At 41.7% G+C, this 24,402-nt stretch overlaps 2 protein-coding genes and 1 long non-coding RNA gene across 14 annotated transcripts in view; 2 read left to right on the top strand and 1 right to left on the bottom strand.

The window, feature by feature from the left end:
- LOC111969960 (polyhomeotic-like protein 2) overlaps window positions 1-10,241 on the top strand; it is a 59,519-nt gene extending 49,278 nt beyond the window's left edge. For 6 of the 7 annotated variants that reach the window (XM_023996370.3, XM_023996369.2, XM_023996368.3 and 3 more), the window contains 6 exons: window positions 6,765-6,970; window positions 7,458-7,590; window positions 7,729-7,849; window positions 8,103-8,223; window positions 8,324-8,630; window positions 8,843-10,241. In XM_023996370.3, the coding sequence (XP_023852138.1) occupies window positions 6,765-6,970; window positions 7,458-7,590; window positions 7,729-7,849; window positions 8,103-8,223; window positions 8,324-8,630; window positions 8,843-8,997 (1,043 nt within the window). In that variant the 3' untranslated portion in view covers window positions 8,998-10,241. The remainder of the gene's footprint in view (window positions 1-6,764; window positions 6,971-7,457; window positions 7,591-7,728; window positions 7,850-8,102; window positions 8,224-8,323; window positions 8,631-8,842) is intronic. The other variant, XM_023996366.3, reaches the window with a different exon arrangement.
- A 1,024-nt stretch (window positions 10,242-11,265) lies between these two features.
- LOC139028371 (uncharacterized) lies at window positions 11,266-12,248 on the top strand. Its single transcript, XR_011480570.1, has 2 exons — window positions 11,266-11,878; window positions 11,994-12,248. It is a non-coding gene; the product is annotated as an uncharacterized lncRNA (long non-coding RNA).
- Window positions 12,249-12,415: 167 nt separating this feature from the next.
- Window positions 12,416-24,402, bottom strand: part of LOC111969964 (ankyrin repeat and SAM domain-containing protein 1A) — a 45,973-nt gene continuing 33,986 nt past the window's right edge. For 3 of the 6 annotated variants that reach the window (XM_070445588.1, XM_070445589.1, XM_070445587.1), the window contains 8 exons: window positions 23,075-23,248; window positions 22,245-22,382; window positions 21,913-21,984; window positions 21,728-21,814; window positions 21,395-21,532; window positions 20,784-20,966; window positions 16,914-17,012; window positions 12,416-15,987 (listed from right to left, as the gene is read on the bottom strand). In XM_070445588.1, the coding sequence (XP_070301689.1) occupies window positions 15,868-15,987; window positions 16,914-17,012; window positions 20,784-20,966; window positions 21,395-21,532; window positions 21,728-21,814; window positions 21,913-21,984; window positions 22,245-22,382; window positions 23,075-23,248 (1,011 nt within the window). In that variant the 3' untranslated portion in view covers window positions 12,416-15,867. The remainder of the gene's footprint in view (window positions 15,988-16,913; window positions 17,013-20,783; window positions 20,967-21,394; window positions 21,533-21,727; window positions 21,815-21,912; window positions 21,985-22,244; window positions 22,383-23,074; window positions 23,249-24,402) is intronic. The other 3 variants (XM_070445591.1, XM_070445590.1, XM_023996384.2) reach the window with 2 other exon arrangements.

Here is a 24,402-nt window from a genome sequence, read left to right as displayed (position 1 = left end):
ATTTGGCGCGTTTGATCCAGGAAAAAACAGCTTCCAATTTGCGCAACGTCACTACAAAATATCTCAAGTTACGTGTAAACATTTCAAACTACTTTTGTAATACAACTTTAGGTATTTTTAAACGTTAATAATCGGTCAAATCGAAGACGGGTCTATCTGTTTTCAATACAGGAGGACAACAAACTAACGCTACTTTTCTAGTCTTGCGCAACTCTCAAACAGTACACATAACGTTACACTGATTCAAGATGGCCGTACTTCTTCATTGCACAAAGGAATAACCTCAACCAATTTCCAAAGACTGGTAACATCCAGTGGAAGCGGTAGGAACTGCAAACAAGTCCCTTAGAAATCTAGTATCCCAATAAACTCATTGAACAGACAGTGACCTAAAAAAAATCTGAATGGTTAGTCCTCGGGGTTTTGCCTGCTACATAAGTTCTGTTATACTCACAGACATGATTCAAACAGTTTTAAAATCTACTAATAATATTTATATCTTATTTTCTGGGGATGAGTAGAAGGAAGTTGAAATTGGGCACGCTATTTATCCAAAAGTAAAAATGCTGCCCCCTATCCTAGAGAAGTTAAAGAACGACCAGGCATCCTCGACTGACGGGATGAGGTCAATATCCTTCCAGGATACCTGGGCCAGGTCGATTAGAAAGGCCTGCTCGCAGAAGTGTTTTAGGGAGCGTTTGACAGTGATGCGGGGTGGTTGTTTGACCGCGGACACATAGCGGATGCAGGCAATGAGGCAGTGATCGCTGAGATCCTGATTGAAAACAGCAGAGGTGTATTTGGAGGGCAAGTTGGTCAGGATAATATCTATGAGGGTGCCCATGTTTACGGATTTAGGGTTGTACCTGGTGGTTTCCTTGATAATTTGTGTGAGATTGAGGGTATCTAGCTCAGATTGTAGGACTGCCGGGGTGTTAAGCATATCCCAGTTTGTCACCTAACAGAACGAACTCTGAAGATAGATGGGGTGTAATCAATTCACATATGGTGTCCAGGGCACAGCTGGGAGCTGAGGGGGGGTCTATAACAGGCGACAACAGTGAGAGACTTATTTCTGGAGAGATTCATTTTTTTTAAATTAGAAGCTTGAACTGTTTGGGCATAGACCTGGAAAGTTTGACAGAACTTTACAAGCTATCTCTGCAGTAGATTGCAACTCCTCCCCCTTTGGCAGTTCTATCTTGATGGAAAATGTAGTTTGGTATGGAAACTCCTAATTTTTGGTGGCCTTCCTAAGCCAGGATTCAGAAACGGCAAGGACATCAGGGTTGGTGGTGTGCTAAAGCAGTGAGTAAAACAAACTTAGGGAGGAGGCTTCTGATGTTAACATGCATGAAACCAAGGCTTTTTTGATTACAGAAGTCAACAAATGAGGGTGACTGGGGACATGCAGGGCCTGGGTTTACCTCCACATCACCCGAGGAGGAGTATGATGAGGGTACGGCTAAGGGCTAGCAAAACTGGTCATCTCGTGCGTTGGGGACAGCGAATAAAAGGAGCAGACTTCTGGGCGTGGTAGAATAGATTCAGGGCTTAAAGTGCCGACGGGTATGGTGGGGTGCGGGTACAGGCACTGAGTGATAAGAGAGGTTGCATCTCTGGACACGCTGGTTATACTGGGTGAGGTCACCGCATGTTTGGGAGGTGGGACAAAGGAGGTATCTAAGGCATGTACAGTGGGACTAGGGGCTCCGCAGTAAACTAAAACAATGATAATTATCCTAAACAACAGTATACAAGGCATATTGACATTTGAGAGAGACATAAAGCGAGGCATAAAGCAATCACAGGTGTTGATTTGGGAGAGCTAGCTAAGTCAACAACGGGTGAGACAACAACAGCTAAGACAACAACAGGTAAAATGGCGATGAATGGGCAGAGAGGGTCGGTTAACTTCTCTGCGCTACGGATCCCTTTTACGGGATCCCTTTCCTAAACAACCGCTAGAATTGCAGGGCGCCAAATGCAAAAAATATTACTACAAATATTTATAATCATGCAATCACAAGTGAAATATACCAAAACACAGCTTAGCTTGTTGTTAATCCACCTATCGTGTCAGATTTTGAAAATATACTTTACAGCGAAAGATATCCAAGCTTTTGTGAGTGTAGCTTTCAATGCTACAACAGCTAGCCTTATATTAGCTTGGTCACGAAAGTCAGAAATGCAATGAAATGAATCGCTTACCTTTGATAATCTTCGGATGTTTCCACTCACGAGACTCCCAGTTACACAACAAATGTTATTTTTGTTCGATAAATATTACTTTTATCACAAAAAAACGCCATTTGGGTTGCGTATTATGTTCAGAAAATCAAAGCCGTGTTCCGTTCAACAAATTCCAAAAAGTATCCGTAATGGTCGTAGAAACATGTCAAATGTTTTTTATAATCAATCCTCAGGTTGTTTTTAACAAACATAATCTATAATATTTCAACCGGACCATAACCTATTCTTTAAGAGACAAACGGAAAATGGAGAGCTCCTCTCGCATGCGTAGGAACTATTCGGAGGACACCTGACTACTTATGAAACATCTCGCTCATTTTTCAAAATAAAAGCCTGAAACTATGTCTAAAGCCTGGTCACAGCCTGAGGAAGCCATTGGAAAAGGAATCTGGTTGATACCCCTTTAAATGGAGGTTAGACGGGCCAGGGAACACAGATTTATTTTTTTAAATATCACTTCCGGGTTACATTTTCTCAGGTTTTTGCTTGCAGAATAAGTATTGTTATACTCACAGACAATATTTTGACAGTTTTGGATACTTTGGAGTGTTTTCTATCCCAATCTGTAAATTATATGCATATTCTACGATCTGGGCCAGAGAAAATGTCCGTTTTACGTTGAGCACGTTGTTTTATTTTTTTTTAGTAATAATAATAATCTGACCCCTAGCGCTAAGAAGTTAACTACACACAGGGCCTGAGTTCGGTGCTAGGGCCAACAGATAAACAAAGGTAAACAAAGTGGAGTACCGTGATAAATGAACAGTCCAGCAGGCATCAGCTAAGTAGCCAAGTGATCATAGGGTCCAGTGTACAGCAATAGATGAAACAGGGAAGCCGCTGGGTAGTCGTTACTACGCTAGCACGCGGGAGACACAGCGTTTAAAGTTAGCAGTCCGGGGTAAGAAGAAGCATTTGCTCCGTCGTCCGGCAAAGGCCGGACAGCTGATGGAATTAAGTCTGCGGACCAGTCGTGGTGGTACGGAGGGGCGCTGTGTCGACAAAGGGACCGGGCCAGATGGCGAAAGAGGTATTGTAGTTGTCGTAATTTCGTTTGCTAGCCGGGAGATGCGCCTGGCTCAGGGTTAGCTTCGGGGCTGGGTCACTCAGTTGCAGCTAGCTAGCTGTGATGATCAATGGTCCAGGGTTTACGGCAGGAATCTGGCGTTGTAGTGGAGAAAAACAGTCCGAGGCTGGCAGGTATTATCCAAGCTAAAAAAAACGGCTGGTGCCTGAGCAGAGGGTAAAGGCCGCTAGCAGTGGCTAACAATGACTAAATAGCTAGTAACTTAGCTAATTAGCTGGCTGATGAAAGTTTTGGCTATAGGATCTAAAGAAATAGCGGATCCTTGTCACATTGAGTGAGGCGGATTACTAGAAGGTATATTTAATTTTAAAATGGAAAAAGAGATTGAAAAATTAATTGGAATATATACAAAAAAGACCAAAGGCAAAAAGTAAACGAGAGGACAACAAACTACGTCTGCACTGCTACGCCATCTTGGATTATATGTATAATTATATGTATAATCGTGCAATAACCAAAAAAAGTGTTACACATCAAATATAATGTTTTGCACCAGAAAATCCTAGAATCTACACATGTAACCGACCGCCTTGATTCGGTCTTATGTAGCAAAGTTTTTAATTGTGTTTTTTACATTTGATAAAACCTACAAAATGGTATATCATACACTGCATTTGAGTAACAATGGGAAATTAATTCTGCTTTGGAAGTTGATAAACCTATAACTTCACTTTTGAGAAAATGGCCATTGAATGTTTTGGTACCTACTGGAGAGCTCTTCTTTTGTCTACACCCATTCAACATCGTTCACACCCTTAAGTTTTAGCCCCCACCAATACTCAGACCATTTTATTCAACCTAGTAGATCTGGTTAAGTTGTTTTCATGTTATCCAGAGCGTCGGTGACTGTGCTTCTTGCAACAATTGAATTACGCTTTTTTTGCCAACCTTTACTGACACCGGTCATATTCAATGGGTGTTGAGCGTTTGTAAATTCATCAGTTATTCTGTGCTGTGGCACACGATTGCTCTGAAATCGAACACACCGAAATGGTTACTTGCATAGTGGCAAGCTAGCTAAACAATGAACCATAATCCCAACTCATGACGTTACTACCCTGCATGAATCTGCAGGTAGCTAACCAACCAGGTTCAATGTTAGCTAGCTAACATTAGGCTTTAGCTGGTCAATTAAATGGCTCTGAGATATGAATAATAAGATCATACACGTAATGTTAGTTAGCGAGCCAGCCAGCTAACGTTAGCTAGCTAGCTAATAGTACACTAACTTGAAATGAAACCACTTTCTGTCAAAATTAGAAATGTGTAATATCTGAAAATGTAGCTAGCTAGACTATCTTACCCTTATATATCATGGATGGACTTGTCTCCTGTCGGATGCCATGGTTACCCTTAGTTTGAAGATGTAATCAGGAGACAGGTGTTTTCTCCTTAGCTATCATACTCAAATTCCACTGATTTCAAAACTCAGTCCTCCATAAAGTGGAGAGCAACACTTATGCAGTTTTACTACGTGGTAAAAAATAAATAAAGCCGTGTTATACAGGATTACCTAGACATACTGACTAGCTCAAATGGACAGACGCGTGCTATATGGCAGACCAATCCAAACTCGTCTCTCGGCATGTCCAGCCCACTCATTCTCAGCCAATCATGACTAGCGGGAAGGTTGCTGACTTTTTCTGTGGCTAAACCAACTAGGTTTGTAATTTAACAATTTTATTCGTATATACAGGTGGCATACACGTTTGTTATTAAGACACATGAAAGTTCACATGTTCGAGAAGGCATTTCTGCCTCAAAAACATATTTTGATGAAAAAAAAATGTTTACGTTCAAACGGCTCTCCTGTGACGTAGTGACCCGCGATATACGCCTAGTTTCCTGAAACGGGTCACATATGCCCTAATTTAGTAAGACATTTACACACAGTTGATAAATTATGCACCAGGTGGGGAGGCAGATCTGTTCTTAATGTTTGTCAGCTGTGCTCGTGGCTTTGGTCAGGGTGAGGAATCTTGTCTGGTTATCCCCAATGGAACCATTGAGGAGCAGTGGACACAGTGTTCCTGTCAGGGAGAGTTAAATGTAAAATTTGTCATGGACAGAAATATTGTGCTTTAAACTTTTAGTCAAATGGAAAAATGGGTTTTATGATGGTAGTAGTCTTACACTCTCGCTCATTCAAAATGCTGAACATGCAGATCATATTAAGAGGTTTCATTTTTATTGCTACTGTTCTTGTAAAAGTGAAATATGTAAAGCCACAAGGCTCTTTTTTATGACTAGTGCTTGGGTGTGAATGCATAGTCGAGGTGCTCCGCTTGCCACTGAGGTTCAAATTAAACAGACAGTCATCTTTGATGTCTAAAAATAGAGGTCTGCAGGACCTCTGGCTCTCTGCTTGGACCAGATTGCAACACATTCAGAGCCTACTGTGTGGTTGAACATAACCCAAAGTTGCAGAATATAGCCAACTGCTCCTGGTATTTATTATGCTTACTTAAACCATATTTTGTGCAGTATCCTGTAGTATGTTTCCTTATAAAGCGAATGAAGGTTTATTTTGGTTTGCAATTGTGGAATGTTATGTTACATTGGGTCACAGGACCTGCATTTGTATAAAGACTAAAGAGCGGTTCCTGTGTGTCAGTAGTTGCTCAGATAGACTTGAGCCCTGTGAATTTGCAGGGCTGAGATTTATTCACATGAGAAAAAACAGAAATGTGTCTGTCAACATAAGTGAAGTGTTTTTATTTGCATGTTTCTAATTGTAAGAGTATAAGCGCAGAGTACATGTCTATGGAGGAAAAAGAGAGGGCGGTACCTTATTGAAGTATTTAATTATTCTGCTCTGCCCGCCTCTCACCATTGGAGCAGTGCTCGATCGAGCGAGTGTCTCTGTTCTGTATTGCGTGCTTTGTAGTACAGTTATCGCTTTGAAAGAGGGAGGCAGGCCATAGCGCGTGCTTGTGTATTGAATCGGATAAAAGCACAAGTGAAGCGGCAGGAAGAATTTAGGTGAGCCAATTCTTATTTCCCTTTTGAAATGGAACAGTTGTTGAACTTTATCAGTACTTTTAAGGGTTTTAACATTGTTGCAAACAGCCACGGAAGCGTTTGTTGTTTTCATGCATATACTACTTCATTACGGTAGCCATAATTATTTTTGATATCTTGATACGCATTAGTTACTGATGTAAATGTATCTAGTGAGTTACATTACAAACGCTTGGCAATGGAAGTGGGCCCCTTACACATGATTTGACAGGTAGATGATCAATATAATGATTTACATTAGTACTTGAATGACTAGAGAAGACAACAGTAGTACACACCGTGAAATAATATTTTAGCTCAATTAAAGTGACATGAATATATTGTAAAACATTGAGTACAAATGTGGGCCACATCATTGAATGATGCAATGCGTTATCTGCTCCTTTTAATTTGTAATTGGCAGGAGTCACTACTACCAACAGGGTGAATGCTGCACCCGGGACTCCACCTCCAGCCATGACCTCGGGAAATGAGAACGAGGCGCCCACTTTGACAGGGAGCATCCCACAGAATGGGGAGAACAAGCCACCCCAGGCTATCGTCAAGCCCCAGGTCCTCACCCACGTCATTGAGGGCTTTGTCATCCAGGAGGGAGCTGAACCCTTCCCTGTAAGTGCTCTCTCCCATGGTACTCCTTAACAGCTAGGAGTAAACAACATGCCACTATCTCAAGAGTGATTTCCCACAGGGGCATATTCCTAATAGCAACAAACACAAACAATCATGCAACAACACTCTCTGTGCTAAGCAATGACAAAGTGCAATGTCTTACTATTGTTTACCTTGGTCATAAATTCAAATAGCCTTCTGTAGTCCAAAATGTTGTTCCATACAGAGATGTCTGTGAAAGAAGCCACACAGATGTTAAGACCACAATTAAGTGTTATTTTTGAGAGAGGTGGGGTGAAAAATGTTGATACACACTTGAGTGACTGTGCCTATTTGACTTATCAATTAACAACTCCCTGTTTCCTAGTGGATGTTTGCTGCACAGGCTTTATTATAGCTTATGGACACAGCATTGTTAGTTTGCCATTGTATTGCTGTCATAGCTTGGAAAGAGTGCCATTAAGCCATCACACGTTGTCTTGCCCAGATTGAGCGGTTGCCTGTGATGATGGACAGCCCAAAGAAGCTGCATGAGCAGCTCTCCTCTGACCCCGACAAGACTCCTGTTAGTAACCCCACCAACACCACAGACTCTGAGACAGAGGAGCTGACCCCTCAAGGTAAGGGAGGTCATGTATGGAGTGATTGAAGCCATCTTATTTGGCAAGCAACACAATTATGGACTTTCTAAGTGCTACAGCTTCATAACAATGTAAGAGATGTTGACCTTTCATGGAATTATTTTGATTTGTCCACAGAATTAAAAGACCAAGAGGATTCAGATTCTCCCAAACTGAGCTGTGAATTCTGTGGCTGGGTGGACTTTGCCTACAAATTCAAGGGGTCAAAACGGTTTTGTTCCATGGTGTGTGCAAAAAGGTAATTCACATTTGGGGTATCATTTCTAATCAATCAAATGTATTCATAAAGCCCTTTTTACAAAGAGCAGATGTCACAGTGCTTATACAGAAACCCAACCTAAAACCCCAAACTGCAAGCAATGCAGATAGATGTAGAATGTTTAGATGCTTTCTGTGGGTTAAATCCCTCAGGGTCAGAGCTCCTCAGTAGTGTTCCTTTGAGATGTGGGATGGGAGTGGACATAACTATTATCCTTGTTGTTGTGGAACAGGTATAATGTTGGTTGCAGGAAGCGGATAGGCCTTTTCCATCCAGAAAGGAGCAAAACATCCAACCGCTGGCACAGAAGGTCACACAACAGCGGCCACCAGAGTATCAATTCTAAGAAGCAGGTAAGATCCTCTCCTACTTCTCCACTGACATCACAGCTCCCCTGTGAACAAACATGCTCCCGTCAGTGACACCAGAGCTGACTCATGGGTTTTGTTTCAGAAGCTGTCCCCTATGCCTCAGCAGACCCAGGGGGGTTCAGTGTCCTCCCCGCTTCCCTCCCAACCCAGCCAGGAAGAGTCCAGCCCCTGCTCTGACATGTCCAGCTATGAGGAGCCTCCGTCGCCCCTGTCAGCAGCCAGCTCAGGGCCCCCGGCACCCCAGGCGGTGTCACTCCTGGCAGGGAGAGGCTCGGACCAGGAGTCCCCCCGGAGCCGAGAGCTGCCTCTCCTCACTCAGCACTTCCTTCCCAACGACCCCACCAAGTGGAATGTGGAGGAAGTATACGAGTTCATTCGCTCCCTTCCAGGTAAGTCTCATAAATACAGTATTTAGCTTAGGCCTACACCATAACTATATTCTTCTGTAGGCATGATGATTTGATGATAGTAAGCTTATTTCCCCTCTGGGGATCAGTAACGTTTATTAATTCCTCAGTGGATTGTCTTATGTAGACAGTGTTCATGCTTGTCGTTGACGTTAGATCATTTATTTAATGGGTTCGCTGTGGCTTGTTCCTAGGCTGCCAGGAGATAGCAGATGAGTTCCGCTCTCAGGAGATAGACGGCCAGGCCATGCTCCTACTGAAAGAGGACCACCTTATGAGTGCCATGAACATTAAACTGGGACCTGCACTTAAGATCTACGCAAGCATCAACATGCTCAAAGACTCTTAGCCATGATGGGTTGATATGGTGCTGATGTGTGTGCATTTGTGTGTTCGTCTGTGTTTGGTGGGAAGGAGTCATACTCTGGGACAAGATTAAACATGTCGCCATCGCACTGATGACTACCTTACCTCTGCACTACCATCTTTCATCCCACCTTTGGATTGGCTCCTTCATGGTACAGTTATCCATGGCCTGCAGACAGGTGGACAACTGGTCATTCCCTTGGTTGTCAAAGAGACATTTCCAGGGAAATACTTTAATGGACTGACTGCGTTAGAGTAATGGCACAAATAGTGCTAAAAGCACTGCAAGGATATATTTGAGCTTGTAGGAAAAGATGTGAAAATGTGGGTATATCTGAATTTCTTCTGAAGTATAATTGTGATTTTTAATTATCATTGACCGCATACGTGGTTTTATTTTGGTGCTGATCGGATGTTGACAGCCATACGTGTACAGTATGTTTGTCAGGGAACAAATGAAAGCCAGTCACCAGTTTGAGTCTTATACAACAGATGCTTAGCGCCATTTCATAATGATCAGCAACTATACACATACACTGCATGGCATTTCACTGTGCTCAGAGCAGTTTACGCTGTTACTTTGTGACATTGATACTTTCCCTGTACATTTTACGGGCTTAGAGAGACAATCTTCTTTCCAAATGTGATTTACCAAGACGCCATGCCATGCCTTTTATTTATTCCTGGGTCAGATTTCACATCCTGTGAGGTCTTCTATGACTGTAGGGTTGACCCATGCTATCTATGGGTTGACCACAAGGCTGAAAAGATGCAGAACTCAATGAACTCACTGTGGATGTTCACCATCATACCTCTTTTATTCCACTAGCACTTAAAATGATTGGTTCTCTTCTCCATAGTTTAATTTAATAAAACCAACATTACTTGATTGGGTCTGAAATTCAAATATTTGGTTTGGTGAGTTGTCAAGATCTGTATGAGTCTAAAGCTACCTGTAAGGAATACATGCTTGTATTTGCTTTTAAGTTATCCATAATGTTTTATATAAAAATTGTTAAGTATTTTGAAATATGCAAACATGTAAATATCATGGCTTGGGGAAGGTGTCTTTTTAGTGTTTTTATAAAAAAAATATTGTATGCTTGTCATGTGATGAATGGTCAATTGTGTTTTTAATTGTTTGAGATGATGCTTTGTCAAATGCCTGTATTTATCGAAGTACTGAATTTGTTACGCAACATTTTTCAATTATAAATCTGCAACATAGTCAGTTGTATGTTTTTATTTTTGTGTTAAAATCTATATTTGCTTGAGTTTGATATTATGGCATGTCGGTACAGTAGCAAGACCAGTAGCTTCACTGATCGCACATAGTCCTTTGGGTGGATTACAGTTGTCTCCAGAACTCCGAAAGATCCCCCTTCCTTCCTGCGGTCTTGTATCATTATTACATGGGGCATGTATTAGTGTAAGTACATGGTAACATATTTATCTGGATTATTTTGTCACAAATGTAGCCTGTCCTCTAGTGGTGCTTAAAGGGTAGTGCTTGTACAACAACTGAAGTACAGTGGGTTTGAATATTGAATAGGTTGGTGTATTGAATAAGTTAATAGTGGCTGCTTTCAAGTCTTTCGATTATAATATATGCGATTTAATAGTTAGGATATGTGGCAGACAAATGTCACCATTCAGTGCGCGGGAAGAATTTATCAGTGATTTGGGATTATTTTAGTCTAGTGTTATGATTGGCGAATCCTTTCCTATCACTCAAAGTAATGTGTGGTCTGAGGTTTTGCTTTTAGGCTTACCCATATGTCAATCACTTCTAAACTTTTTCAGGACCCTTTGTAAAAATCCAAATAACTTACCAGATCTTCATTGTAAAGGGTTTAAACACTGTTTCCCATGCTTGTTCAATGAACCATAAAGAATTAATGAACATGCACCTGTGGAACGGTTGTTAAGACACTAACAGCTTACAGACGGTAGGCAATTAAGGTCACAGTTATGAAAACTTAGGACACTAAAGAGGCCTTTCTACTGACTCAAAAACACCAAAAGAAAGATGCCCAGGGTCCCTGCTCATCTGCGTGAACGTGCCTTATGCATGCTGCAAGGAGGCATGAGGACTGCAGATGTGGCCAGGGCAAGAAATTGCAATGTCCATACTGAGACGCCGAAGACAGCGCTACAGGGAGACAGGACAGACAGCTGATCGTCCTCGCAGTGGCAGACCACGTGTAACAACACCTGCACAGGATCGGTACATCTGAACATCACACAGGTACAGGATGGCAACAACAACTGCCTGAGTTACACCAGGAACGCACAATCCCTCCATCAGTGCTCAGACTGTCCGCAAAAGGCTGAGAGGCTGGACTGAGGGCTTGTAGGCCTGTTGCAAGGCAGGTCCTCACCAGACATCACCGGCAACAACGTCGCCTATGGGCACAAACCCACCGTCGCTGTGCCAGACAGGACTGGCAAAAAGTGCTCTTCACTGACAAGTCGGGGTTTTGTCTCAACAGGGGTGATGGTCGGATTCACGTTTATCGTCGAAGGAATGAGCGTTACACCGAGGCCTGTACTCTGGAGCGGGATCGATTTGGAGGTGGCGGGTCCGTCATGGTCTGGGGCGTTGTCACAGCATCATCGGACTGAGCTTGTTGTCATTGCAGGCAATCTCAACGCTGTGCGTTACAGGGAAGACATCCTCCTCCCTCATGTGGTACCCTTCTTGCAGGCTCATGCTGACATGACCCTCCAGCATGACAATGCCACCAGCCATACAACTTGTTCTGTGTGTGATTTCCTGCAAGACAGCAATGTCAGTGTTCTGACATGGCCAGCGAAGAGCCCTGGATCTCAATCCCATTGAGCATGTCTGGGACCTGTTGGATGTGAGGGCTAGGGCCGTTCCCCCCCCAGAAATGTCCAAGAACTTGCAGGTGTCTTGGTGGAAGAGTGGGGTAACATCTCACAGCAAGAATTGGCAAATCTGGTGCAGTCCATGAGGAGAAGATGCACTGCAGTTCTTAATGCAGCTGGTGGCCACACCAGATACTGACTGTTACTTTTGATTTTGACCCCCCCCTTTGTTCAGGGACACATTATTCAATTTCTGTTAGTCACATGTCTGTGGAACTTGTTCAGTTTATATCTCAGTTGTTGAATCTTGTCATGTTCAGACAAATATTTACACACATGTTAAGTTTGCTGAAATTAAACGCAGTTGGCAGTGAGAGGGCGTTTATTCTTTTGCTGAATTTACATGTGTAGAAGCTTCTAGGTTTTTTCAAGGGTACAGAGTTTTTAAGTTGCATTTTCTACCTAATTTGAAACAGTTGTTTCTCCATTGAATAATGTATTTTAGCCTACCTTAGTTAGCCATATGAAAATAATGCATTTAAAAAATGCATCAGTTTATTTCCATCATAGTTCTAAATGTCTGCTAGTCGGGGAATATGACTTTGTACACTCCTCTGCCAGTCCCTGGGCTAGTCTTTGTGACAAAGAGATGCAATTAACTCTCATAGAATATATTGTCTGCCAGCTCCATCAAACTCTCATGCAAGGAATAAAGACACAATCAAATACCTTAAGAATAACATTTTCCATTGTACTATTTAATTTCAGGTATATTTTGCTTTTAATTGGAATAAATAAACATCACATAATCATTGACAAACTATACTCTGTCCACAAATACATGGGCATAGCATTATTATGCTGGTACAGAAGTGCTACATTTGATGAATGTACTCTCGTTGACTCTCCTAGATCCTTACAGTAACAACATGATTTTCTCAAATAGACCAAAATCAATAAAATTGTCATTACTGGCCCAGCATTAATTGTCTATATTCTGTAGATTACAGTACCTACTTGAAGTAAGGAGTGGAGGTAAAGACAGTCAGTGTGAGGCCAGGGAGGAGATTTCAGACTGAACTTTCTCGAGATAGGAGTGAGAGACAGGCCCTGCCATGCCCAGTTGAGACAGACAGCTAGTGTAAGGTTATCCTTTATATGTTACTTTGTATTCAGGCGAGGTTGTAGAAGGCAGCAGACCTTATCAAACAGTCACTCATAGACCTGCTGTATGTGTCTCTGTTAGTCTCTCTGGCTCTAGTCTACACACACGCAGACACTCACATTGGCTGCTCCACTTCAACTCACAGCTTGGTGTCCGGAAACTTGAACGCTGGAGTGAGCTACACAAGGAAAACACTGGTGTTAAAAAAGACAGAAACATGCACAGCCAAATCATGCCACCACATTGTGTCTGCTTAAAATAGCTTCTGCTCTCTAAAATGTAAGGCATTTATATGCACCCAAACCAGAGCAGGTTGAATGTGTCTTCATGATTTCAACACATAACAGGGAGGAACATACTAAGTGCACGAGAAATGACAATGCTGGAGAATGTAAATGAGATGAGGTGCTGTATTTGTGTTATAATAATGGATAATAATGGATAAAGTAAAACAAAAGGCAAATTATAAGAAAAAACTAAACAGACACTGCTACATATGTACACCTGAATGGGCCAAGTGCTTCAGAGGACGAAACACAAATACTGCCACATGCATCAGTGGTAGCTACAGTATCAGTCAGAACAGAACAACGATGAGACAAAGCTACAGTACCACACAGAGACTGTCAAGTCTCAACACTCATTCTCCAGTCAGCCATCCTGTGTCATTTGGAGTGAGGCTAAGCATAACATATCCTGCAGCAGGGGACACAGAATGAGGACAGCGGACAGAGACAGAACAGGCCATCCTCACAGGAGGACACAAACACAAGGCAACACAGCACACAAAATAGGTTGAGCAAAACACAAATAGATAGAACCAACAGATAGCTCCTGTAGACCTGCAGTATTAGTCACAGTGAAAGGAAAAACAAGAATGCAGTTTCAAAGATATTTTCAACCCAAAGTAGATTTGCATAATAAAACCATATCTAATTACATTTTGATCCCTCAAATTTAAAGTTAAAACTATGAGTAAGCCTGAATCCTTGGCACTGTTGTTCATTTTCTAGTGATACACTTTACCTCATGCTGAATCAGTGGCATGGATTGCAACCCACATAATGTTGACAAGATGCTAGGAGTCCGGCAACACAACCTGCCTTGCCTCATATCATTTTTTGAAGCAATGTTATTGGGAATATCTTATACCTTTCACAATGAATTGGCAAATTAAATTATTGCCATGAAATGTACCTTCATGAGGTGTTTTGGCAACTTGTCATGAATTTGTATTTGCGTTATTTTACTATGGCAATACATTGTGGTGTTGCTACGATTTCCCTTGGTTTCTCTCACTAAATACATTTCAGGAATCCCAGTTATTTTTAAAAGCATTCCTTATTAATAATGGTTAAACAAAATACATACTGTATAATTTTGAAACAAACAAAAATGTTTTAAAGGGGATAGTGCCATGTTTTAACACAGTGTTCTCTGATGAGCCGAACAGTCTCTCTTGGTAATAAAAGGACTGGTGATGGCACCATGCACACTGTGGAGCTACAGAGCATCATATACATTATTATCTAGACAAACCTGTACCATTACAACACCTTCACTGCAGCTCAGCCAAAGTGTTCATGTGTTGTCAACTCAAAAGTGTTGTAAGTATTTTAAACCACGAAAGATGCGTGCAGCAGTCAGCAAGTGTGGAGAATGTGTGATGGTGGCAAGGGTGCTCAATTGATTACATTTAGATTTGAACTGATAGATTGCCAGATTGAAGTAAGGCTACTACTGTTCTTGGCAGAGTGATGGAAGAGTTGTCCTGTCCATTTGTGTACAGAATCACACAGGAAATTGAGGTTCAGTTTTTGATCCATTATAAATGGAAAGGGACGATTCCTTGACGATCCATCATTGTATGATTAAAAATGCATAGAAAAAAGTTTGTTGATTGTTTTTTGTCTTATAGATTTTCTGTCCTTCATGCATCCCAGGCTAGATATGTCTCCTCACAGTGCCTCACAGTGGTAGATGCCTGGTAAGACAGGACAAGCTATACAGATAGGGAAAGAAAAATATTAAACTTGCCTGAGGGGGAAAAATTGAAATACAAAAATAAACAGCATTAAAAAGATGAGAAAAATTGTTAATCCCTTTGGGAAGGGGATAAAATATTGTTTATGACTGAGGAGGTTGTTTGGGAAGGATAGGCTGAGTTTGGGACATGATAATGTTCTTTATTCCACTCTGCATGGGACCAAACCTCTGTGGATATTAGCCCAAGAGCAGTACTCCTTTGGTATTAGATAAAAAGAGGAACTTATGAAGGTTTGCAATTTTCTTGTTCACATTGGCAGTACAGCCAATGCAAATCATGTTACTGTCAGGTAAAAATGCAACAGGTAGCTCAACAGAAAAAAAAGTCAGGATTGTTTCGACTGAAGGGAGTCACTTGGAAAAAGAATAGCATGACAGGAAGAGAACAAAAAAGCCACAATCTCTTCAATGATGATAAACGTAATAGGGGTGGGATGCAGATTAGTAGTTGGGGGGAGGAGGAGGAGGAGGCAGTTTGGTTGAGAGAACAGGGCCATTGTAGGTTCACTCCAGGTCCATCCACAAATCAAGGGGCCCCATCAGCGGCTGCAGCAGTGTCAGGAGGAGTAGGGTAACGGGCTGCCTAGGGGTGAGAACAGGACAGGAGAGAGGGCTGCAGGGATGTGTGATGTCAGAGCAGTGCAAGGTTTGTGTAGGTCAGGGCAGGGCAGAGGAGAGGGGGCAGCCCAGAGGGATGCTACCATCACAGTGAGAAGGCACGGGGCTCATGAGACAGAGAGAGAGGGCGGTGGAGGTCAGGGGGCAAACTGGGTGCTAGGACAGGGTAAGGTCGGTGCAGGGGATCCAGCCTCAGAATATGGTGGTCTCGTACTTGGTGCTGACAGGGCGCTTGTTGGAGTCTCTCTGGTTGAAGAGCCAGGTGGCGCTGCCCAGGGATTGCATGTCTGCGTCCATCTCCAGAGGGTCAATCTGCCGGGGGGAGGGGGGACGAGAGACGGGCGTGAGACTGCAGGAGTGGTGGATGCCATTGCACACTCAAGTCCTCAGCCCACGTGCAAGTGGATTAAAGGCACAGTCCAGTGATATTAGAATCACAGACACCAGGGCTCAATCCACAACATAGAGATGTCTGATAGCAAAACAGGCTGCTGGAGACCTAACAGACCACACACAGTCCCATCTGTCTCTTAATCTGCGTTTAAATTAAGTGAAAACACCATAAGGATCCAAACATGCGCTCATAACATGCTCTCACCCAAACAAATGTCTCTGTTAACACATGAGCAGCCATACACACATGTTATAGCTGTTCCATGTGAATAAATTAATTTAAATTAGTAGTCCTGTATGTCTAATTACATGAAACACCACTGATACACCCCAAATTAAGAACATTGTGGCAATGAAAGACTCGGGTGTACAAGGCCATCATTCAATTCTAGCTGTCCAATATAAGACTCATCAGAATCCAAAAGCTTAGTGATATAGGAGGATTAAGACTCAATAGACCACCTCAAGCATGTTGCTATTTATACTGATCACACAGCTATGCAATTAAAGCACTAGATCATTAGCAGCAGAACTGCAAAGCCATGAATCTTCCATAGATGGTTAAGTCTAAGCTAAGGTATAAGCCTACTTATCCTCAGGCAAGAATAATGAGAAATAACTTCTTATCTTAAATCAGCTCAAATGGAATGACTATGAGAATGTGGCAGAAATTCAGTGTAGGCTATGTCATATCAAAAGAGCAAATATTGTGTAGCTAGATGAAGTGCCTGGAAGCAAACCAAAAAGTGGACATGGAATGATGAGAGAGAGAGAGAGTTAGAGGTACGTCAGGTAGGTTAGCAGATGGATGATGAAGGATAGCGGAAAGGAGGAGAGAGCAGGACCTGGACTCCAGGGCTAACAGAGTGCAACGGGAGGAAGGAGGGGCGGTGGGTAGTACACGTGTGACAGTAACAGCAGCGGCATTCTAGCAGAGGGGCACCCTGGGAAACAGGAGGACCAAGAAGACAAGAACAAAGAAATGTTAAACAGGGAAATAGAAGGACAGAGCATTTATAGTGGCACTGAACTAATCATAGTGGTGGAAGATATAAAGGTGAAAAATCTAGGTAATTTATCACAACCTATTAGGTGTAGACAAATAATGTTATAAAGATTTATCACAGAAAAAAATGTATACTTGACAGCAGCTGGCATAGCAGGGCTTTATCACATCTGTCAACTAGACTGGACTGTACTAGCAAGGCTCCTCCCGTATCTAGACACAGCCAGTACAGCACAGTACAAAGTGATCAACTGCACAGTGATTTATGCCACTATTTACATTACCGTTCAAAGGTTTGAGGTCACTTAGAAATATCTTTATCTAAAAAAAATATCTATTTTTTCATTAAAATAACATTACATTGATCAGAAATATAGTGTAGACATTGTTAATGTTGTATATGACTATTGTAGCTGAAAACAGCTGATTTTAATAGAATATCTACATTGACATACAGAGGCCCGTTATCAGCAACCATCACTCCTGTGTTCTAATGGCACGTTGTGTTAGCTAATCCAAGTTTATCATTTTAAAAGGCTAATTGTTCATTAGAAAACCCTTTTGCAATTATTTTAGCACAGCTGAAAACTGTTGTGCTAATTAAAGAAGCAATAAAACTGGCCTTATTTAGACTAGTTGAGAATCTGGAGCATCAGCATTTGTGGGTTCGATTACAGGCTCAAAATGGCCAGAAACAAAGAACTTTCTTCTGAAACTATTCAGTCTATTCTTGTTCTGAGAAATGAAGGCTATTCCATGTGAGAAATTGCCAAGAAATTGAAGATCTCGCACAACGCTGTGTACTACTCCCTTCACAGAACAGAGCAAACTGTCTCTAACCAGAATAGAGAGAGTGGGAGGCCCCGGTGCACAACTGAGCAAGAGGACAAGTACATTAGGATGTCTAGTTTGAGAAACAGACGACTCACAAGTCCTCAACTGGCAGCTTCATTAAATAGTACCCGCAAAACACCAGTCTCAACTTTTTAAGAATATTTTGAAGATAAATACACAATGCAGAGGATGAGAGGACTAAAAACTAGAGTACTAATGCTACGTTCTGTACATTGAGTCTGGAGCAGGATACTGGTTATTTGTCCATTGGCCCAGTTGTACTGCAAGGAATTCTAATTGGTCAACCCCAGGCTAGGGTGGGGGGTTATAAATGGCATCCTCTTCCTTTGTTATGTGGAGAAAAGCTGAGGACAGGGGAGACTGAACATCTACCTCCCAGCATAACATCTATGATTTGTCCTTATCAAATAAAGCAATTTTTCTCCCCCTGATTTGTTTTGGAGTTTGTGTTATTGAAGAATAACATCAACTGCTAACAACGTCAACAGTGAAGAGGCAACTCCGGGATGCTGGCCTTCTAGGCACAGTTCCTCTGTCCAGTGTGTGTGTTATTTTTCCCATCTTAATTTTTTCTTTTGATTGGCCAGTCCGAGATATGTTTTTTTTCTTTGTAACTCCGCCTAGAAGGCCAGCATCCCAGAGTCGCCTCTTCACTGTTGACGTTGAGACTGGTGTTTTGCAGATACTATTTAATGAAGCTGCCAGTTGAGGACTTGTGAGGTGTCTGTTTCTCAAACTAGACACTCTAATGTACATGTCCTCTTGCTCAGTTGTGCACCTGGGCCTCCCACTCCTCTTTTTATTCTGGTTAGAGACAGTTTGCGCTGTTCTGTGAAGGGACTAGTACACAGCGTTGTGCGGGATCTTCAGTTTCTTGGAAATTTCTCGCATGGAATAGCCTTCATTTCTCAGAACAAGAATAGACTGATGAGTTTCAGAAGAAAGTTATTTGTTTCTGGCCATTTTGAGCCTGTAATCGAACCCACAAATGCTGATGCTCCAGATTCTCAACTAGTCTAAATAAGGCCAGTTTTATTGCTTCTTTAATCAGAACAACAGTTTTCATCCGTGCTAAAATAATTGCAAAAGGGTTTTCTAATGATCAATTAGCCTTTTAAAATGCTAAACTTGGATTAGCGAACACTACGTGCCATTGGAACACAGGAGTGATGGTTGCTGATAATGGGCCTCTGTACGCCTATGTAGATATTCCATAGAAAATCAGCTGTTTCCAGCTACAATAGTCATTTACAACATTAACAATGTCTACACTGTATTTCTGATCAATTTTATGTTAATTTAATGGACAAAAATGTGCTTTTCTTTCAAAAACAAGGACATTTCTAAGTGACCCCAAACTTTTGAACGGTAGTGTACATCGGACCAAAATAGTGCATACCTGGCAAGAATGAAAGTACATCGGAAAAAAGGACAGGTCTTCTCATAATTGTGAAATTAATCTACATTAAAAGCTTCAAATGGAGTTGTCTTGTTATAGATGTTCCTAGAATTCCACTGCTTAAAACTAGATCATAAATACTGCCAACCCTGTGCATTATGCAGCGAACTGATTACCTCATAATATATTATGTTTTATAGCAGATAATAAAGCATAGTGATTTGCGTGGATGCATAAACATGTTGAGCAGTGTGCATGCATGGTCCAGACGGTCCAGCTTTCTCAGGTGACTGTGATCACTGAGTGTTCATTATTCAGGGTCCTGAAAGGCCAATACATCCATACATGGCCCAGGGCATAAGTAAACATTTATGTAACATTCTCAATCAATATCCTGGGAATCAGTGGAGGGGCCGGGTGACCAGCAGAGAGACGCACAGTTCTCCCTCTTTCTCTTTATTTCCAGATTATATCATATCCTGCCTGTTAGCAAAAAATAACACTATTCACTCATCAAGTTTCGCATACTGTATGGCTGCAGGAAAATCTACTCCGATCTGAGTGACTTAGAGTTGGGGAGGTGAGATTGGTAGCAAAGTAATGAGTCATCACTTTCATCGCACTACAAATCTTCCTTTTTTTTATAGTGTGATCAGTGGTTTAAAATCCGGAGGAACATTTGGTCAGGAGGACTGTGTGTTATCTGATTGTGCATATTTATGCATAAATGCCTACGCATGTACACATACATACGTAACTGAAAAAAATTAAGAAAACACTTGAGTAAATGAGGGATACAAAGTATATTGAAAGCAGATGCTTCCACACAAGTGTGGTTCCTGAGATAGTTAAGCAATTAACATCCCATCATGCTTAGTGTCATGTATAAAAATGCCCAGTTGCCCATTATTTTGGCTACCATGGCTGGAAGAAGAGATCACAGTGACTTTGAAATAGGTCTTAAAAGAGCATAAGAGGTTTAAAGTGTGTGTGTGTGTGTGTGTGTGTGTGTGTGTGTGTGTGTGTGTGTGTGGTGTGTGTGTGCGTGCGTGCGTGCGTGCGTGCGTGCGTGCGTGCGTGCGTGCTTGCGTGTATCTCAGTCACCAGATCTCAATCCAATTGAACATTTATGGGAGATTCTGGAGCGGTGCCTGAGACAGCGTTTTCCACCACCATCAACAAAACACCAAATGATGGAATTTCTTGTGGAAGAATTGTGTCGTATCCCTCCAATACAGTTCCAGACACTTGTAGAATCTATGCCAAGGAGCATTAAAGCAGTTCTGGTGGATCGTGGTGGCCCAACACCCTATTAAGACATTTTGTTTTTGTATTTCCATTATTTTGACAGTTACCTGTACATACTGTATACACAAACACAGTATGCATATCATTTAGAAACACACACACAGCTACATGTCAATTTTTTGTTTGTGCTCAGTGTGTGGTACTCACTGTTGATCTCCTCATGCTGCTCCATTGTTGTGACGTGGGCCGGCTGGATTTGGTCTCAATGACCTCTGACCCCAGAGACGGTGGGGGGACTGGGACATACTGCCTGGCCTTGGTCTGGAGAGCCAGCTGATAGGCCACCTCAAATGCCTGTCCCAGTGTCAGGATGATCTCATAGGTCTGAGTCTGTACCGAGGGAGAGAGTAAAGAATGAAGAGACAGTTGCAGTAGTGACTGACAGCTACTTTGAATGAGGCACAATCTGCATTTTTATCATTAAGTTGTCAATCATAGCAGTGGAACTATGTTAATAGACTATTTAATTAGATAATCAAGTTGTAGCTGTGTCGTGTGCCAGGACTGTTTGGCACATGGCTTATAAAAGAGACTAATCAAGACATTAAGGCAATTTGATTAATCAAGAAGCTGCATGCAGTTTTGTCAATCAAGTTTTTCCTTTCAAGATTTTTTAATGATATGATATGGCATTTAGAAACAAATTAATACAAATCAGAGTACTTTAGAAGGTGGGAAATGGGTGATTGTATTTTGGCATAGTCTTATGGAATGATTGATTGAGGGGTTTGGGCTGGTGTCATCATTGTGTTCCTCACCACTTCCACAGTGCTGAAGACATGGCAGAAGTGGTGGCCACTCTTACTGTCCTTGGTGATGTAGGCGAAGGTGCAGAGGTCATCAGGGTCCTGGGCCGCACAGGAGATGTTCCTGATCTCATGCTCGGCTACTATTGTCTGGTGAGAGGACAAAATAACAGGTTGGAACTGAGGAGCAACAGGAACACAACCATCAACCAGTAACAACCACTGACTTCATCCGAACCAACAGTGCTATCTTTATTGTAGGGGAAATAATATGAGAACGCGAGAGAGAAAAATAATGCAGTTGAGCTCATTATGCATCTCTCATTGCCAACAGGCTCCCATTACCTTGGTGGCGGCATCAATGAACTTGACCCCTTTATAAGTGATGGAGAGGATGACAACAGGACCCTTTTTTGAATGGTCCTTTGACTTCTACAAGTAGAAAAAAAATGGCGAGGGGATCCATATTAATACGGAGTGCTAGAATAGAGTGATTGAGTATTGAACTGTAGTATGACAGTCAGACTTACCCTAATTTTAGCACAGGCTTCTTGAGTGGACTCAATCCCCCTTAGATCCCTGATAATCATTGATCCCATATACTGGAAAAGAAGCAACAAAACAGGCTATTATCTCTGAATTCAGTGGGTACAGATGTCAATTCAATGTATATTCCAAGTTGGTTCAAAGAAATGACGTGGAAACAACGTTGATTCAACCAGTTTGTGCCCAGTGGGAACTATCAATTCTTGATACATCAAGCGATTATCAAACACGGATTGAAACCTTTTCTAGTGGCCGAGATTCAAGGGGACTTCCATTGACACAACACGACAGGAGATTGACCATTGACATGACTTACACTGGCCTCATACCCGCAAGACTCTAAGATAAGTTTCTCAGGCTGGTGATGCCAAGCAGAGACCGTGGTGTACGTGGCAGACTGGCTCGGCGGCCGGAGGGTCAAACGGGGTTCCCTGTGTCGGTCACTCTGTCTGTCCTGGAAAGACAGATAGACATGGATTGATGCTGTACTGTACAAAGATTTTATGGCAGAACATTTAGTCACAAAATATTACAGGATTCTAAAACTAAAAAGATGCTGTAACACTTTGACTGATCAAAAGTTGTCTGGATGTCCTTTGGATGGTGGACCATTCTTGATACACAAAGGAAACTGTTGAGTGTGAAAAACCCAGCAGCTTTGCTGTTCTTGACACAAACTGGTGCACATGGAACCTACTACCATACCCCGTTCAAAGGCACTCACATGTTTTGTCTTGTCCATTCACCCTTTGAATGGCACACATGCACTATCCATGTCTCAAATGTCTCAAGGCTTAAAAATCCTTATTTAACCCGTCTCCTCCCCTTCATCTACACTGATTTAAGTGGATTTAACATGTGACATCAATAAGTGATCATAGCTTTCACCTGGATTCACCTGGTCAGTGTATGTCATATAAAGAGCAGGTGTTCTTAATGTGTTATATACTCAGTGCATATTTAATACAAGCATGGAATGACTTCAATAATCTGTTAAACACATAACAGCTTCTGTTTCAGATCACCCCAGCAGCAGATATCTCTCTTTATAACATGATTATCCCAAGCACACCACAGAGACACATACTGTATTTCTGTTACTTCATGAGGTACAGGTAAAGACAGCGTTTTGGCAGGAGGACTAACGTGGGAGCGGGGTCTCTCGCTGTAGGAGCGCAGGGACACGCTACAGTCCTGGTCCATGGCTCTCCTCCTCCTGCCTGCCTCTCCCAAGGGCAGGAGCATGTCCATGGAGCGACTGGTGGAAGGGTCCATCTGACTCAGAGGAGAGGTCCCTGTCTGGGACAACAGGTCCTGAAACTGCCACATACAGATTGATTGATCATATTGATGACTGATTGGATGTGAAAGATAAGAAAACATAGTGACACAATACAGATTTCAATAAGATATTAGAGCATTATGTAGTGACATACAGTACAAATGAGATCCCAGCTAGCACATAATGTTCTGAGAACCATAGAACCTTAGAGCAGGCAGGAGGAGGAGGTTATTTTGCATACTACCTTACCACAACTGTCTGATAATGGTGCAGGATAGTTGCTTGGCTTTAAAACATTCTCAGCACATTTAAGGAACTTAACAAAAAATATATATTTTCTTGGTATTTCATTAACAGAACGTTTCCTAAATGTTCAAACATGGTTACATTTAATCGCTCTGACATTTTTTGGTTTCAGTTTATTTCAGTTTATGTGACAAACATAGTGAGAAAATCATTGTACCATCTAAAGTGCTGTGATATATCCATAACCAAAAATATTGTACATTCAGCTGTTTGAAGCTGGTGTACAAAACCTAATGTAGAAGACACAAAAACGAAACTTAAAAACAGGAGGCATAGAAATAGTGCACATAGAACAGATCTATTCATTTTTAAACTTGCTTTCAATGAGAATGACAGATCTATAACTCACATTTCGATATGGATATTGTCGGGTCGCCCAAAAAGTTACTTTTTAGCTTCAATTTACATTTTGGTAATGTTCTAGGAATGTTCTCCAACTGGTTTGACATTGGGAATGTTTAAATATAGTCCAAAGAACATTAAGAAACAACATTCTTCTGTGGGAATTTCAGTACTTCAGCATAACGTTTTTTACAGGTTTCCACATGGTTCTATTTAAAGTCATGTTCTCAAACTGTTTCGAGAACGTTATGAAAACTTTCCATAAAAACCACAATAAAACTTTAGTAACATTCAGAGAACATTCTAAGAATGTTATTAAAAACATACATTGCATTCTCAGAACGCAAACAATTATTATTATGCGTCGTCGTCCCTTCAGCAGCCTCCACCGATTCTGTTCTCAGCATCAACTAAACTCTCTCTATTCTCTATCTTGTTAACTGTGTTCAGGTGTACGGCCTCGACAACTAATTGGACACACCTCATCTTAATGAGTGCTTGTTTCCTTTGAAAAGGGGTCTGTTTTAATATACTAAAAGGAGCA

This window comes from Salvelinus sp. IW2-2015, linkage group LG11 (assembly GCF_002910315.2).
Source record: "Salvelinus sp. IW2-2015 linkage group LG11, ASM291031v2, whole genome shotgun sequence".
NCBI lineage: Eukaryota > Metazoa > Chordata > Actinopteri > Salmoniformes > Salmonidae > Salvelinus > Salvelinus sp. IW2-2015.
Note: the sequence above shows the minus strand (reverse complement) of the source record. Positions and strands in the feature narration are given on the sequence as shown.